This window comes from Populus alba, chromosome 7 (genome assembly GCF_005239225.2).
Source record: "Populus alba chromosome 7, ASM523922v2, whole genome shotgun sequence".
Taxonomy (NCBI): domain Eukaryota; kingdom Viridiplantae; phylum Streptophyta; class Magnoliopsida; order Malpighiales; family Salicaceae; genus Populus; species Populus alba.
Genome location: NC_133290.1, coordinates 11,463,810 through 11,482,254, shown reverse-complemented (window position 1 = coordinate 11,482,254; position 18,445 = coordinate 11,463,810). Strand labels below are relative to the sequence as shown.

At 29.4% G+C, this 18,445-nt stretch overlaps 1 protein-coding gene across 5 annotated transcripts; it reads left to right on the top strand.

The window, feature by feature from the left end:
- Positions 1–12,747: 12,747 nt before the first annotated feature.
- LOC118043620 (transcription factor TGA1) lies at positions 12,748–18,254 on the top strand. Of its 5 annotated transcripts, none has more exons than XM_035051648.2 (8): positions 12,748–12,928; positions 14,344–14,689; positions 14,784–14,858; positions 15,257–15,316; positions 15,411–15,552; positions 16,239–16,510; positions 17,193–17,420; positions 17,734–18,254. In XM_035051648.2, the coding sequence occupies exons 2-8, from the start codon at positions 14,498–14,500 to the stop codon at positions 17,884–17,886; spliced, it is 1,122 nt and encodes a 373-aa protein (XP_034907539.1). In that variant the 5' UTR covers positions 12,748–12,928; positions 14,344–14,497; the 3' UTR covers positions 17,887–18,254. The 5 variants fall into 5 exon arrangements, with proteins under 5 accessions (XP_034907539.1, XP_073266472.1, XP_034907543.1 ...); XM_073410371.1 differs by lacking the exon at positions 12,748–12,928 and adding an exon at positions 13,540–13,997; XM_035051652.2 differs by lacking the exon at positions 12,748–12,928 and adding an exon at positions 14,013–14,181.
- Positions 18,255–18,445: the final 191 nt, after the last annotated feature.

Below are 18,445 nucleotides of genomic sequence, written 5' to 3'. Positions count from 1 at the left end.
AAATTAAAGAGAAAAGGAGAGCTTCATTTTTTTTTTTTATTATAATTCATGCGAAGCTTTTTTAATTTAAAACTTTTTTTATTTTGAAATATTTGTTTTAATAATTAATAAATTATTTGATTATATAATAAAATACAAATTTGGTTTGAGATCTTTGCCTTAGTTTAATTTAATTACGGACTTTTAATAAATATTGACAATTCAAAAAAAGTTGAAAACCACTCAAGAGAAAGAAAAACTATTGATATATACATCAAAATTGGATGCTATACATACTTATGCTTTTATTAGGAAATTACAGTATATTCACCTACGTACCATGATTACAATTGATATTATAACATGTGTAGATGCTTTTTACTAAAGTAGCAATTCTTCTAATAAAATCTATTTATAATATGATATTATAACATAGTTTTCGTAGGAATATAGAAAACTCTAATGCTTAAATTATATATATGAAGAGAGATTAATGTACATAAAAAGGAAAGTAAGATTAGGAGTATGTATATGTGTGTGCTGAAAAATTGTTTGCATGTGTGTCTTCCTCGTAAAGAAATTGTTAGTGGCACTTTAAAAAAACAATGCATGCAAGTGTGTGGCATGCAAGCTTGATTTGGCAAGGAAGAAAAAAGGGATGTAGAAAAGAAGAGGAAATTTTTTTAAAAAAAAAAAAACCAGGAAAGAGAAGAGGGTTGGGCTAGTCGTGTGGGCTTATACAAATAAGTTATATTTAAAAAAAAAAAAAATTATAGTTTTTTTATTTTTTATTTTTGCTTATATAGTTTTTATTTTTAAAATCTTGAATAAAAAACAGAAAGGTTGTTTTATTTTTTCAAAAAATTCTTAAAACCGAGTTTCCATAATAATTTCTTTTTTTTTTTAAAAAAATAAAAATAAAAACCATCTCCAATTTTTTGGAATTATTTTGTACGAGGAGGCACTTATTAACAACAGAGTTAAGAATATTTTTACCGAATAATAAATGCAAGGTGCAAAAGGACAGCTGTTTAACAAAATCAAGCAACTGAGGATTAAATTATAATTATTTCAAAAAATATAAAAGAAACCATTAATAAAATATAGCTCCTCCCTCATTTTAAAAACTTGAGCTAAATTTTGAGGGATATAATTTATTTTCTAGATGTTACTAGTTTGAATGTTATAAATTTTAAAATTATTAAAGATTTACTTAGTCGTTAACTTCAAGATTTTAAAGAATTAATAAAAATATACACATAAATTAATCTAAATACCCGCAATTAACAAAAAAAAAATAAAAATAAATAAAAACCTTGAACTCCAGTCTCCCTCTCCCTCCCTCAAAACTTGACAGCAGGTGATGCAAAAGCATTAACGTAAGCAAAGACGTGTACTTCCCACGTGCATGCATATGCCAAGGAATTTAGTTTGGTATCAAATTGCAAAGAATTTTGTATGAACAAAAGCGAAATGGCATCCAAAAATGGGTGGGGAGAGAGAGAGAGAGAGAGAGAGAGAGAGAGAGAGAGAGAGAGAGAGAGGGAGAGGGAGAGGGAGAGAGAGAGGGAGAGATGGAGATTATTCCATGATTTATTTTTGAAAGGAAGAACGAACCAAAAATATTTGAGAACCATTCTTAGTGGCAAGGCCACTTTGGATTGCACTTGAGATAACACCACAAATAGAGGGGAAAAAAAAAAAAGAATAGGAGAGGCTAGCCATGGCAAGTGTTTGCGTGACGTCTCTGTTTCTTTATTCGAAACAAATAAACAGAGAATATGAAAAGGAAAGTCACTGCGGAATCATCCATCCAAACAGCACGCACCACCACAACCGTAGTTGCAACTTTATACACATCACTGGCACCATCTCCTACTTATTATTATTATTATTTTTCAAGCTTATCCTTTCTTCATTTTTTTTTTCCCATTATTTTTCTCTCCTACTAGACAATCCACGCTCTATATTTATTGGATTAATTCTTAATATATTAGTTCTCCCATTACGTCTCTTCAAACAAGCTAACAATGTCGACTCATATAATATAATTAATTGCCACCAACATGTGTACCTCATCAACTAATACTAGTTTAATTCTTCCTTTCCTTCAAAAAAAGTCTTTAATTGGTAAATATAATCGCTTTATTTTTAACCATTTCCTATAATCTAGAACAAATCTAATTGATTACGTGTCTCTCTGAGATTAGATAAAAAACCAATACGCGTGGAGATAGTTTATTGCGGAGACAGTGTTGTTTACACACACACGAAACACTTTGGATCATGACCATGTGTATTTTCTTGATAATTCATTTTAAGATTGTGAACGATATGTTGTGTGTCCTTTTAAAATATCAAAAAAATGAAAACAAGTTTAAGTGTGCGAGTTTGGGCTTAAAGGCCTGTTCACGCGTGTAGACCCATGGCCTAATGTGCTTGTGCTGTTTTTTTGCCCTGATTTTTTTTTATTATATTTATTAGGTATAAATTTAAAATAAAAAAATTATTTTTTCTTATTGAGTGCATGACCCGAATAACAGGTATGATAAATGAAGCCACAACACTTAACTATTTCCTTTTCTTTTATTTATTGATACTTTTTTTTTTGTCTTTTTGTAAAATGATTTTTAAATTTGTGTTTCGATTGATATTCATTTATCTGTGATTTTTTTTTCTTGAATAGAGATTTTTTAAAAAATTACTTTGTGTGTTTTAATTTTTGAAGAGATTTAATGATTTATCTATGATTTTCTTTTTTATCTTTTGTATAGATGAATTTATTTTATAAAATAAAAATATTTTTTAGATAATATTTCTGATATGTACAACCGTGATTGTTTTACTTTTTATTTTATTCGATCAATTTGATGTGTTTGTCTATTTCTATTACAATTTTATTAAATAAAAAAATTGAATAAACAAAATTTAGCAAACACAGCAGGGTAAATATCTCATCTTATAAGATTAAATATCTTAATTTACATTTATTTCTTGATTTTTTCAGTTATCATTGATGATTTATTTATTTATTAACACAAATAATTTTCAATTTATTTAATTACATGTATATGTAAAGTTTTTTTACATAGAAAAATCCTATACAATTATGAAGGAGAAAAATAATATCTAACCAAAGGCGTAACGGAGTCAAATAGCTAGTATATTAATATATTTGAAATGAGTTTTGCTAATAATACTTTATAAATATATTATTGTGTCCATGAGGTTTTTCTTTTTTCTTTTTTAATCCATGCCAACTACTTAAACATCCCTATTAGAGCAGGTTAATTACTGCCTGATAAGTTAAAGTATCACTACTGTATTAACCCTCCAAAAAAAAAAAAAAAAAAAAAAGAAGCCGTGCTGGTGACAGCACAACTCACTCCACGGGAACTATAGCTAATTAGCGATTAGTGAATAATCAATAATTAGTGACTTGAAACCTTGATCCAATTACAAGAGAAAAAAGTAAATTACTTAATTTGTGGGAAAAAGAAATTATACCACGACGGTTGACATTGTGGAAAAATTGAGGCATAGATCCTTTATCGTCGTGGATATGGATAAAAGCAAAAGTGATTGTATGAACTTTCTAATTCTAAAGCTAGTGGATGTGACGCCTCGTGACACCTTGCATGGTATGGATCATAGTATAAATTAATGCTCGACCCATTTCTTGAAATTACTACATGGTAGCAGTCCATGCAAATAATATATTCATTCAGGGACACTCTTACTGTAAAGCTATAATAATAAAAATAAAAATAAAAATAAATTCGTCCATGCATTAATCCAACAGATAATTTTATTCAAATAAATCCGATCCATTGCAACATTTAATATATAATAATAATGTTGAGATCCGTTACAATAACCAATCAGAAAATTATGATTTCTATAAGCAATAATTATTGTGCCATCTCCCTAACATATTTTGTTTAGTCTAATTATCCATATTCAGCTAAAAATTTCTTTGATTTGAAATATATAGTAATGTTTTTTTTTTTCATTTGCAATCTACTGATCCAAAACATTTGTTAGATAACTATCCCAATTCAAATACTTATATTATTATTATTATTATTATTATTATTATTATGTAAACTATTGATATATAATTTATATTATTTTTTTATATTTAAAATTTATATATGTTTATTTTACTTTATATTTAATTCTTTTTATTAATTAAAATAAAATTAAATCTCGTAACTTTTTAGTTATCATGACACTGTTGTCATGTTAAATATATAATTATTTTTATTTTAAAATTTAAATTATAAGCTAATATTTCAAGAAATGATATCATTGCGTACGTAAAGTTGAATTTGAGGGTTTAATTACTAACTCGACTTTACGACAAGGAATAAAAAAAGAAATGTACTTCATGAATCAAACAAGACCACGCACATGTTGTCTCTATAATGCGTCCCTGTAGGATGAATTTTGCTTGGAACATCCTCTAAAAATGGAAAGAGCTGGAGACAGTACAGAGCTCATGCATGCATGGCATGGGGCCATAACAGACGTGGGCAACTGAGTTAATTTGGCAAAGATCTTGAACGTGTAAGAGAGCTTGACACCTATACGTACGTTCTTGCTCCCATTAATCTCATCATCCAAATTAATGATATAAAAGGAAGCATCAAAGCCATCCGTTGAATTAAGAATCTATATAATTATTGATTTTATTTTATTTTTCTGTTTATCGGGAGATTCATCATACTTTGAGACTGGCTATATCTGGATATATTCACTTGTAAGAAATATATTTTGATCTTTTTGTTCAAATATCCTACCTTGATATGCTCCTATCATCCAAAAGATATTCTTTACCATATAAAAGGAGGCTGAAAACCGTCCATTAAGCTTTAAATGGCTATTTTCATCGATCACCGTTATTTCTATGATTTCTTTCCCTTAAATTAATGATGTAAACACTATTAGATTTTTTATTTTATTATTATTATTAATGTTAGTTTTCAGATTAACTTGTATATATCTTGATTAATTTTATCAAATAAGATCTCCAATAACCATTATATTAGCAACCACAAGGTTTAAATTTAAAAACATAGAAAAAATAAATTAATCTCTTGATTTCAAATTTTTTATTACTAAATATCTATTAGATGGCTTTATGTGATCAAATCTTGAAATGTTTGCTTTCTGGATATGTATGGGCAGTTTATATATAAAATATCTAGCTTGAAACTGTGTATCTAGCTTCAAAGGATGTATAATTAAATTAATTATTGGCGCAGATAAGCCAAAATTTCTTGTTTTTTTTAAGTACAAAGTGATATATAAGTGGGCAACAGGCAGGAAAACTGTGAATATTTTAGGAGCAAGTTGTTTATAATATATTAATTGTTGAGGTGGCTCTTTGTTTATAATCGTCGGACTCAATCTAAAACGATCTGGTTATCAACTTAAATATATGTGATTTCTTGGTTAGCTTGGTGGGTTAATTATCAAATATTATATTAAAAATGATTTAATATAAATTTGTTTTAGTTTCAAACAAGTCTTTTAATTTCAATCCAAACTCACTTTTTAATTAATTTGAAAAATAAATAACAATTTAAAGATTTAAAAGTTCCAAGTAACAAATATAATTCAAATATCCAAAATACAAAATAATAAATTTAAAACCTCAAATATCCAAATAACAATAACCATAATTTATAATTTAAAAAAAAAACATAAATTCATTCACTTTTGGATAGTATAATTTGATTAAATAAATATTTTTTTTTGGTATTTAAAAAAGGATTGCTTTTGCTTATAGTTGACACGACATTAGAGGCACAATCAATTCTAATATATTTCACCATCATTTGAAAGTGCAGCCTGATTAAAATTTATTTTTTATTTATTTATTTATATTTTTGATGTGTTGAGATCAAAAATAAATTTAAAAAATTTAAAAATATATTATTTTAAATATTTTTAAATAAAAAATACTTTGAAAAGTAATATTTACCAAACTTTCAACAATTTTTAGGTCAAAAGTTTGATCTATTCAAATAACATGTGTTGTGACCAAATCTCTAATTTTCTATATAAATTCATCGTGTAGGATTTTACAACTATGATCTTGTCCTTGCAGGGCATGAAGAGCCATCAGCTGCTTATGGTTAGGTAGGATCGCCAAGCTTTCAAAAATATTTGTTTAGAAGACATGTAACAAACAATTACGCAAGTGGATAAAGATTCCTACTCAAAAATTGGATTTTTTCTTTTTTTTTTTTTTTTTTTTTTAATCATTTGGGTTAACTTTTTTTGTTTTGTTTTTGTTTTGTCCCTATAAATCATCAATATTCCATTGCCACACTTAAAAGTTTAAGACTTTTCAATATCTTTTACCCTTCTAGCTTCCAAAAGGTTCCAATGTGAACACCCAACCACTAAATAGCCTAGCTTTCTAAATCTAGTTTTTTTTTTTTCATAAGTTTTTTATATATTAAAATATGTGTGGGGTTTTGACTTTTGAGAGGAAAAAACAGAGAGCAGTAATTAAAAATAAATGAAAGTATGTTAATAATTAGCTTCTCGTTGGTTATTTAGCAATAAACGATAAAATTAAGACTTTTTAAAAATCATAAGGGTCATATTAGAAAATCAAAGCTATAAAAGTAGAAGTGGACATTAACTAGTTTATCAGGTAAGAAAATGTGGTTTACGTGGGTGACGGTGAGAGGCGTGTGATGCGTAAAAGAAGGGGTCTATTCTTTTTCCACGAGACAATTATTTTTGAATGGTGGTCACGTGACAAACTTAACATGCAACGGACGGCAAAGGAGAATGAGATTTTGGACTTGATTTTTTAAAGAAAACTACTCTTTTGAAAATTAGTTTTCAACCTTTCCAAATGTTTAGTAAATTCTTGGAAATTAGTTTCCGAAAATATAAACCTTTCCTAACAGAAAGTGTTTTTCTCTTTTTAATTCTAGAAAACACTTTTTTTTTCTTTAACACAGAATATATATATTTCATAAATCTCTCTCTTTCCTCGAACTCCTATAAAATAAACTATTAATTAATTTTGCTTTTTCATTAATTAAAAAATATTTTGAGGTTTTCAAAATAAAACTTATTTAAAAAATATTTAACAAGGTTATATGTCTATAATATTATATTTAAATATTTATATTTTATAAAATAAGCTATATATAAATATATGATATAATAAATTGTTTTTTTACTATTATATTTTTTATATCTCATTGTTTTATTGTAAGTGGTTAAATAATTTTATTTAATGTTATATATATGTTAGATAAATTCAAAAAAAAAATATTTATAAGTTATTTCTTAGTTTATTTTTCATAGCATAACTAAATACTGTAAAATATTTTTTAATTTATTTTTTATGATACTACTAAATATCAAGAAATAATCCAATTTTTTAAGAATTTATTTTTTCTAAAAATTATTTTTTTAAAAAAATTATTTTATAGCAAACAAACAAACGAGGCCTCGTCCAAAACCAAACTAAGTGTACGTTCAAGAATATGGTTTATAATGTTTTTAAAAAATATTTTTAATTAAAAATATATTAAAATAATTTATTTTTTAAATTTTTTAATTTTTAACATCACCAAACCCATGCTATCAAAAAATATTTTAAAAAATAATTATTTTTAATTTTTCAAATAAATTGGTTTTTTAAGACACAGGTTCAACGATGTTATCAAACGCATAATTATCTATTTAAGTGATTAGTTCTTAATCCTCATATTTAATGAAGTTACTGTCCACATTGCGTCATGTCTCTGTCCCTGCTTTTTTTTTTTTTTTTTTTTTTAATTTCCTTAAAAGAGCTATTCAACATATTTGATGTATGTATTGCACACTTATTTAATTTTTCATATTTATGCAGTATTTATTGGAGAAAATGGCCTGCAGACTTTTCATTATTGTAGTTTTTCTCTCTTCCTCAACTCTAATCTTGGTATGGTTTTCATTTTTTTATTTTAATAATTGCGTATTTTATGGTTGTGTGAGCGAATCAATTATCTATGCATATATTAATATTAATATTAATATATTCATTCATGCATTGTGATCATACCACAGCCATAGGGTCAATTACATCATCGTCAGCAATGACGAAACTTCATGATATTTTTATTATTTAATATCTAAATTCTGTATCTTAACTAGTTTATGTACACCTAAATTCTTTAACCATGCATAATGCCTACTTTGCTTTAGTTTTTCCCGAATCAGTTTTTTTTTCTTCAATATTTAGCCATTAAATTTATGTGATTCAATGGAATTAATTTATCTAATATATGAAGATTTTCAATTCACGTGCAGATCATGTGGGTCATGCTTTAGCTGACTTTTACGATCTAAAACTACTTGCAATACTGGCTATTCATTAGTTAATTTTTTTCATAAAAAAAATATATATATAGATTTTTTTCAATGTGTTTATTACATATATAAAAAATAAAAATAAAAAATTTTTTATTTATATATTTAATAAAATAAATTAAAAAACTATGTATATTAATAAATAAAAAGTCATTAATAAAAAAAAAATTAAGAGTTGAAAATAGGCTGAAATATTTGGTTTCACAACTCGGTATCTTTAAAATAGTCATGTTTAAAAACTTTGTTCACAAAAATTATTATTTTGTTTAATTAAATCATAATAAAATAGACATGTATGAAATTGATTAAATAAATAAAAAGCAAAAAATTATTATACAAAGTTACACATATTAAAAATATTATCCAAAAAAAATATTTTATTTTTAATATAAATTTCATTTATATAAAACATAAAAAATAAAGATAAATAAGAAAATATCTCAAAAAATTAAACACATACAAAATAATTAAAAGATAACTGCTATTTAAAAGAGTCTACATAAACAAGATAAAAGATAAAAAAAAAAATTATTTTGAAAATATAAATACATAAAAGGAATTAATTAAAAAAACATTGAAAAAAAAAAGTCAGGTGTTGCCTATTTAATTAAGATTTGAATGTTAAGCCCTTAATTTTTATTTTTTGATAGGGTGAATGATAATTGTTTTTTTAAACAAAAACAAAAAACGAGGCATAATGTTTTGATCTAGAAACCGATCTTTCAACCCATTGAACCAAAACACATAAAAAACATCCTAGACAATTTAATAAACTTATTCATGGCATAAAAAAAACCCACAAACCCATTTTAAAAACCTAAATCAACCCAAAATAAAAAATCTTACCAAATTTAGATATATTTTTTCTAGGAAATTTCAAAAAAACAAAAATTAATGTGAACTCTCTTTATAGAAAACCTTAGTATGTTTTCTTAGCAGGGATCAATGTCAACATAAATTTTCTCTTTTCTAATGTTAGATTACAACAACTTTCTCTTACATTTCTCTAACCAAGGATAATAATAATAATAATAATAATAATAATAATAAAATAAAGTTTGAGATCAAAATTGATTTTGCCTTTAAATTTTAAAAAAGCCAAAAAAAATTAATATTTATAATTTAAAAAGTATGGAACAACAATCAATATTTCATTTAAATTTTGTTGAAGTCACTATTTTTCTCAATATTTTTAACTTTAATTCCCGGACTTTCAATCCAACTATTGTCCAACAAATTAGCCTACAATTTGGTACAATTAAAGTCAAATTAAGAAAAAAAAAAACACTTTACCATGGAAGGGGATACAAGATGTATTTTGCACGGTAGATTTATAATTAATAATTATATTATCTAATCCAATTGTAGCCGTTATTATACCACTCCAGGAAAACAAATCCTACTCGCAAAATATTGTAACCAAACAGATGCTCTCGGGTGATCCCCATGCCCGCATAACAATCTCACTCTGATCCGCTGGCTCACGCTCTTCACATGCCCGTGTAAACCACTCAAAACTTAAATCTCAAAATTTGAAGTTCCATTGCAATTTAGCTTGTCTTATAAGATAAGAAGAACTTGTTCGATTTGCTTGAAATACTCACCGGAAAACGACGTTAGACACAAACGCAGTGGAGGTGTGCAGGGGTGTAAGAGTACAATAAAATTTGTTTTTTAAAATATTTTTTATTAAAAATAAATTAAAATAATATATATTTTTATTTTTAAAATTTATTTTTAACATTAACATATAAAAATAATAAAAAAAATTAATTAAAAATAAACAAATTTAACTGAAAAACAGTTACATCGCATCCCTAAACAAGATACCTTCGAGGCGGAGCATTGATAGATCCTCTGGTCCGCACATTAGCGTTGGTGGACACGCCTGTGTAAACTTTGACTCCCTGTAGCCATGATGAGCCAATAAAACCAAGACATAATAAAATAATACCAAGAACTCAATAATTAACAACATTGTATTTTTTTTAATTTATGTTGTTTGTGGTCTAGAATTGATCATTCCTAATAATAAAATCCCTCTCTTCTACTTCTCCATCTGGAATGTACCGTTGAAAATACGTTTCTCCTACCTCACCCTTTTGATGTGATCTAAATAAAAGTGCTATTTACAATTAAATTTTTTAGTTTTGTAATTAAAATTTAAATAAATTCATGGACCCTCCTTTATTAATTGAGACCAAACACACACCTTCTTCGTGGTTATCACAGATAATACCATCACCAATTAGAATTGTGGTTTTATTAATAAACTATCAATAGAAATAGTGGCTGTATTAAATAACAAGTAATGACAATAACAATTTATTAATATATAAACGCCAATGTGAATAACGGTCAGTTATTTGTTGGTTATGACATAACATAATTTTATCTTAAACTTATGTAAATATCTTTAACATTCAAGAGCATTAACACATTGTAATTGAACAAATATTTAGTTTGAACAATAAAATTAATATTTCAATGAATATGCACTATGCTATTGCTTAACATTATTCTTTAAATCATCTTTAATTCTAAAATCCACCAAAAAATCAATAGCTAAATTTTTATGATAAATAGACCGATTATTATAAACAATATCATCAACTTCAATATCATAATCAAATTCTAGAACATGAGGCCTAATTATCTTATCATTAACATTATTTGATGTTTCAACTAAATTTATGGCACCCTCATCTTCATTATCACTAGGTTTGTAGGAGTCGTACTTATATGGAAAACAATATGCAATTTTAATTATATTTTCATCATAAATTCCCATAATCCTATCTTTTAATGTCCTAAACATACCACCACTAGTTAAATATAATGATTATCTAATTGGTTGAGCAAATATGGGTATAAATACAATAATATCTCCATGCTTTGTATTATATGAACTTCTAAGTTTAGGTCATCTATTCGCATACAACTCAATCATGTTTGTTCTATTTTGGACAAACAATTTTATTATATTTTTAAAATCCACATCATATGTAATTGGTATAGAAAAATACTAATGTTTCTCAACAAGACATTTACAAGTGATAACTATTTCAACATCATTATAATTCATCCCAAGTCTTCCATATATAACTTGTTTGGTATCTTTAAATGACATGTCTCTAGTAGTATTCAATAACATAATACTTCTATTAATATAAGTTATACTATTATTTATATCAGGAACAATAATACCATCATAATGATATAACATAAAGAAGTTGGAAGGCATATTTTATAAAATAAAAATACCCATTTCATCAAAACAATTTATCTCATAATTCAACACAAACCTTAATTGTTGTTATTTTGAACCTTAATAATATCAATGAAAACATATCTAATTACACCAATAAAAACTTAAATGATCTCAATTGAAACAAAATCCTCATTATTAGAATTTTACCAAAATTCAATGCAAAATCTATTTATTATGATTTCAACCATAACTTTATTAATACCATCAATTAATTGAAAAATTACCTAATTGCATCAATAAAAATAAAATTTATCTCAATTCAAACAAAATTATCACATATGACAAGTAACCCAAAAATCAATTCAAACCCTAATTTATCTAATTCAAACCTAATTGATTCCATAAATAATATCAATTGCATAAAAACAAACATAATTGCATTACTCAAAACTCAAAATTACATCAACATCAACAAAATACTCAATTATCAACACACAATATAAATAATCATAAATCAAAACTAAAAAATTTTCAATTCATTAACAAAACTCATAAAACTATGAAACAATACAATTATTTTATATTGATTTTTTATGACTAGTGATGTTTCCACCTTTTGTCACAACGGGAAGGATGTTAATCAAGTTTTAGCTAATGATTTTAAAAAAAATAAAAATAGAAAGACCTGTTAAAATGAGGGGAAGATAATTATGGTATTTTGGTGGAGTATTAAAGAGTGTTTTCAGTGATTGAAGATTGTTTTTATGGTAGTTTTTTTAGTATTTATGTTTTTTAAGAAGCGGGACAATGAAGCATAGATAGGTGCTTAAATACTAATTATAAAAAGCAATTCACAATCATGATTTATCCAATTGATATTCTGAATCATGGTTTTGTTTAAAACCATGTTCAAAATAAGAGTTGTGTTAAACTATGCTATTTCCTAATGTTTTTTAAATAATATTATTTCCCTAAAATTTTACACTAACTGCGACGTTTTTCATAAAAATTCAAAAGTTGTAGAGTATATCTTCTTTAAAATTTAAATACAATATATTTAATTCCATACGTATAAAAAAATATAAAAAAAGAAAAGAAAGAAAATAAAAAAATGAATATAGAACACTATTGAAGAGAAGAGAGTCTCTTTTAAGCTGTCTTATTGCCATTCGATTCTTGTTGCTAATGATGATGGGACTGGTGGTTTTGAGAGAATTACTGCAACAAATTCTATTACTTCTTCTCTTAGGATTTCACTTCAGAAAATTTCCAAAAATTGCCTCTAGCCCTACTTCTTGCAGTTGCAGAGGCGGGAAAGTTTCTTTCATGTTGCTTTGATTTGAAAAAAAGGTCTGTTTTTCTTTTGCTTTCTTTTGGTTTGTTTTTGAGGGAGTCTGTTTGGTTATTGAGAAAGTTGAAAAGGGCTCGACAAAGATAAGGAAATCTAATAATTTTCAAGCTGTTCTGTTCAAGTCTAGCTTAGCTAGGAGAATTCAAGTGTTCTAAAGCTGATACTATATGACTATATATATATATGTATGTATGTATGTATATACGTATGTATGTATGTATTTTTTATGAACTAATTGTATGTGTTTTGTTTTCTTTTCTTTTGCAAAGTTTTCTTATGGACAAAAGTCTTACTCGTGTGATGATTATATGTTTGACATGATATTGGTTTGAATTGTTTGCTGATTAGAAGATGCTGGAGAGTTGAGTTATGCTTATCGTGATGAGATTTGCGAATCATTGATTGACGTGGAAGAGGGGCTCTTTTTGATGTCCTAAAATTTTTGAGTGTTTGAATATGTTCTGCTTTCCTTTGGTTCTTTTTTAGCTATTGAAAGTGAGTTTCTTCTAAGTTTCTGGCCTCGATGGAAGCCAAAATTGATTTACGATTGCTTTTCTCTGTGAGGAAAACAAGCTGTTCTGCTGCCAACCTTTCCTTTTTATGATTGCAGCTGTGCTGCTTCGGTCTGAAAACAAGTTGTTTGTCAATTATTTTTGGCTTTCGAGAGCTGTAATGCTCATCTGTAACTGTGAGATACTCCTTAAAGTTGATGGTAGGGAAAGCTTCAGGAGATGTTTCGGATCACAGAGTTACACTAGTTTTCCTCTGTTTTCACTTCTGTGCAATCCATTTATCACTATTGTCGACAAAGACACAACATTCTAGTTGACCTCTTGCTCCTCTTCTCTGGTGGCAATGATTAAAGATACCACATGTTTGGAGATTTCCTACCACAATAGCAAACCACGCATGTAGGACCGGTTCCACCATAAGCACGTTAAGTGAGACAAGCAAACAGTAGATCCAAGAATGGTGGTATAGGAACGAGCCGAGACACAGGAAGAATGAAATAAAAAAAGGGGGCGGGGGGTGTTCATGCTTGGTGGTCTCTCTCCATGTGAAGCTTATGTGAGTGTTTTGAAAGAGCACATTCACAGACCTTTCGTGGCTGTGGAATGCCTTTCAGGGGAAGTGTCAGTGGCTTGTGCACTTCCATGAATCTAAGATTCTTCTTTATCTGCCATGAATGTGCATTTACTTTTGCCTCCCTAGGGTTCATATGGTACCAGAAAGTCATGAATAGTGATGTGCAGTAAGATATTAGTCTCTGATACCAGATTGGTATAGTTGGGATCTCGTGTACTTGCTTCACTTTTTATTTTTCCCTTTAGTTTTCTGCTCTTTAGCACTACCACTTTGTCATTTTGATTTATATTTTGTCAGTCGCTGTCTTATTGTGTTTTTCTTTACTCAGTTCTGTTTCGTAGCATTAATGTGAAGACTTCTTGTCCCAACTTCTGAAACTCTTCCATTGTCAACTGAACTCAAGCGCCTCCTATTATTTTCATCTCCGCATTTATGCATTTATGCCAAGAGCCTATTGATCTGCCTCCCCAATTCAAAGGAGAATGAATTCCACAACCACTCAGTTTGTCACCTCCGGAAGGATGGGCATCTATGACCCTATGCATCAGATTGGTATGTGGGGAGAAAATTTTAAGAGTAATGGAAATCCTAATACCTCAACAATGTTCATAGCTGGCAATCCAAATGCTTCTGCATCGATGATTATAGCACCAGACACAAAGCTAGACAATCAGGTGAAAATTGTTGGAAGCTCACTCTTAGTTCTAATATCTGGTTTTACTTTCGGATTTGCAAGCTGATGCATATTTTTTATTTATTTGTTTTTAGTCAGAGGATACTTCACAGGGTACTCTTGGACATTCTAACAAGTATGACCAAGAAGCATCTAAACCTGCTGATAAGGTAAAGTCTGATAGTGATGCTGGCTATGGATTTCTAGTTCTGCTAAACTATGTTGGATGTCTTTTATCTCTTGATTGTCATATCTTGTATCTCTTCTTTCTCCATTGAAGTCTTACTTTAGTCTTGTTATAGTTTCGGTCACTATTTAATTGAGATTATCAAGATATTAACACTGAAATAATATGATATGTTTGACAGTGTGACCTTTTCCATATTTAGATCATTTCATCCATAGATCTTTAGAATCTGTTCTTTTCTGTCTATTGATACAAATATGTTCATCATCCAATAGTTTCAACCACAAGCTTCTCTTATGACAACAAAAAAATTAACCTTGAGAGTTCTTTCTGAAAAAATATGAATACTTGCTTCGTAACTATACATATGAATGCTTACAGGTACAAAGACGTCTTGCACAAAATCGCGAGGCTGCTCGTAAAAGCCGTTTGCGGAAGAAGGTAGGAAGGACCATGCACCATGCATTAAAAACTGCTGGCCTACAAGCAATAAGAGGATTATTGTTACTAAATGTGATTTTAATTTTATTTACAGGCTTATGTTCAGCAGCTAGAATCAAGTCGTGTGAAGCTCATTCAGTTGGAGCAGGAGCTTGACAGAGCTAGACAACAGGGCCTGTATATAGGTGGTGGAGTAGATGCTAGTCAGCTAGGTTTTGGAGGACCTACAAACTCAGGTATGTTTGCCAAAGTACTCTATTACTTTTTGTTCTGTTGCCGAATTCCCAGATGGTGGTCTATCAAGTTTGAATTACATGTCTCTCTCACTTTGCAGTGGGCATTGTCAAATGTTTCATGCCATAGACCTTTAAGTTATTCTTAAAAGTTAATGGTTCACTTTATTTTCTATATGAGCTGTCTTTTTCTTTTTTATTTTTGTCTCCAAGTTAGTCGTTTACTCTCTGTTTGATTCTTGCTGGAAAATGACAAAATTATAAAAGAAGATAGGGGGTTTAGTTGCTAATAAATTCGTAAAATTATTTTAGTTGAAAAATTTTCAGTTTGCTTGAGCTCATTTGAGCACCGGAGACCATCCAAAGTAGAAACGATTTGTTGCATTATTTAATTCATATACTTGTAACTCGATCTTCATGCACTACTATTATGTATAATGTTTAAACAATGATTAAGCACTTCAATGGCAAATAAAAGGTGAACTGCTGTCCCCTTTATTGGCTGACATGCCCGAAATTAGCACTTAAAATATGGTCCTAGGAGGTTTCTGTCAATACATGACTCTCACCTGAAAAATGCCTGTATTTTCTCTGTTAATTTCTTGACATTTTACTTCTTGTGGTTTAACTTTAATCTTGTTCGTTCACATTTATCTATCAAACACATGCTGACTCTGAGGATTCTGTAGGGATTGCAACTTTTGAGATGGAGTATGGGCACTGGTTGGAGGAGCAAAACAGACATATTTGTGATATGAAGACTGCTTTAAACGCTCATATAAGTGACGTAGAGCTCCGCATACTTGTAGAGAGGGACATGAGCCACTATTTCGAACTTTTTCGCCTGAAAGCAACTGCAGCAAAAGCTGATGTTTTCTATGTGATGTCTGGCCTGTGGAAATCGTCGGCAGAAAGGTTTTTCTTGTGGATTGGAGGGTTTCGCCCTTCAGAGCTTCTTAAGGTGATGAATTAGTTATTTAAAATTATCAATTGAAGGTTATATGTGGGGGTGCCTTTGAACTTGTGAAATACCTCATTTTGATCTCCCCACCTTGCCAAGGTGGGTAAACTTGATCTAACTTTGACAACTTATCACTGCATTCCAGTCTGCGCTGATGTTTGGCTCGGTATATTAAATTTCTTTCACGTCGAGCATTATGCTGGCAATTGTTAAAGTGCGTGACATATTGCCAGTCTGGTTTATTATTTATACAGTTGGTTTTTGGTCATTGTCTACTTTGCTGTAAATATGGTTATGGCCCTTGTTACTCCAAAACTGTGGTTATATTGTGTTGTCTTGCACATAATAGCCAGCAAGTCCTGTCTAGTCATGTAAAGCGCAAATATTTATACAGTGATAATTCATTTGGAGGGTTCTGCTATTGGTATAGAGTCATGCTGATTGCATGTGGTTGTTAATAGAGCGTTTCTCACTTCCTAGACGTAAGTATCGGCAGTAACATATGTTATAGATTAGCATCTTATCATTTGGTTCATACAATTAATAAGTTCTTACATCATTCAAATAGTTGCTTCATTGACTCAAGTATTCATTTTATTCTGTGTTTCTGGACTTTCTGTCATATTTTCTATTCCGACCCAGTTTCTTCTGAGATATATTCACAAATTTATGTTGATTACAGATTCTCGTGCCTTGCATGGAGCCCTTGACAGAACAGCAACTTATGGATGTTGTTAATCTCAGACAATCATGCCAGCAAGCTGAAGATGCTCTTTCACAAGGTTTGGAAAAACTCCAGCAAAATGTAGCAGAGACTGTGGCAGCTGGTCAGTTGGGTGAAGCAAGTTACTCGCCTCATTTGGAAAGTGCAATTGAGAAGTTAGAAGCTGTGGCCCGCTTTGTGCAGCAGGTCTTATAATGCACCTTCTCTTTGCATTCTCGAATGGTTTGAGTCTATGTTCTTAGGCATGTGCACTCATAACACACACAATCCATGAAGTAATCACTTCAATTTCAGAGGAAAAGGCATTCTTAACTTGCATTAAAGCATATTAGTGCCTTGTGTCATGAAATAATCCTGTTATGCAGATGTGGGTGATCAAGTTTTTGCTAGCATATAGGTCAAAATTGGTTGTGCTTGAAGTTATGCTCCCCAGCTTTCTGAATGAGGTCAACCAGCTGGGCTTGTTGTTATATCTAACATCAACTCTTTGTTTTAACAGGCAGACCATATACGCCAGGAAACTTTGCAGCAGATGTCTCGGATCTTAACAACACGTCAGGCAGCTCGAGGGCTGCTTGCCTTAGGAGAATACTTACAACGGCTTCGGGATCTGAGTTCACGTTGGGCAACTCCCCGACGTGAGCCTGCCTAGCTTCATATTAGGACCCTATAGCTGGTCAAGGTCTCAAGGAGATAATCATCACTGGAGCCATACTCAGAAAGAAAAAGGGCGTCTTAGGGTAATCATGTAATCTTATGTAGACAATTCAAGCTGCTGACATTTTTCAAGCAGCCTCCTACAGCTGGAAAGTTCTAGATATAAATAGCCATTCTATCAAGAGGAAGTTTGTGGTTAAATCAATTTTCAGTGCTGCTACTGTCTTGCCATCAAATGATATATCACGTTTGAGTCTGCAGATGAAACTTTGTCATGTAAATTGTAGTCTACTTGTGATTTGTATTTTTGTTCTGCCTTGTACATAAATCGTGAGAATTGCAAATTATTTGTTGCCTCCCATCTCCCTTGCTTATACTGAAATGGTCAATGTAGGCTAGGAAAACCCTAGCTGACAATGAAGTCAATAATGAATGGCATGGATGTTTTGCTGCCGAAATTATGTAATATCATTGATGCACAGTTAAGAAGATGCAACTCATAGCCATTTTGTTTCCATTAGTTTCTGTTTCATTTCCAGGGAATTCTGACTGGG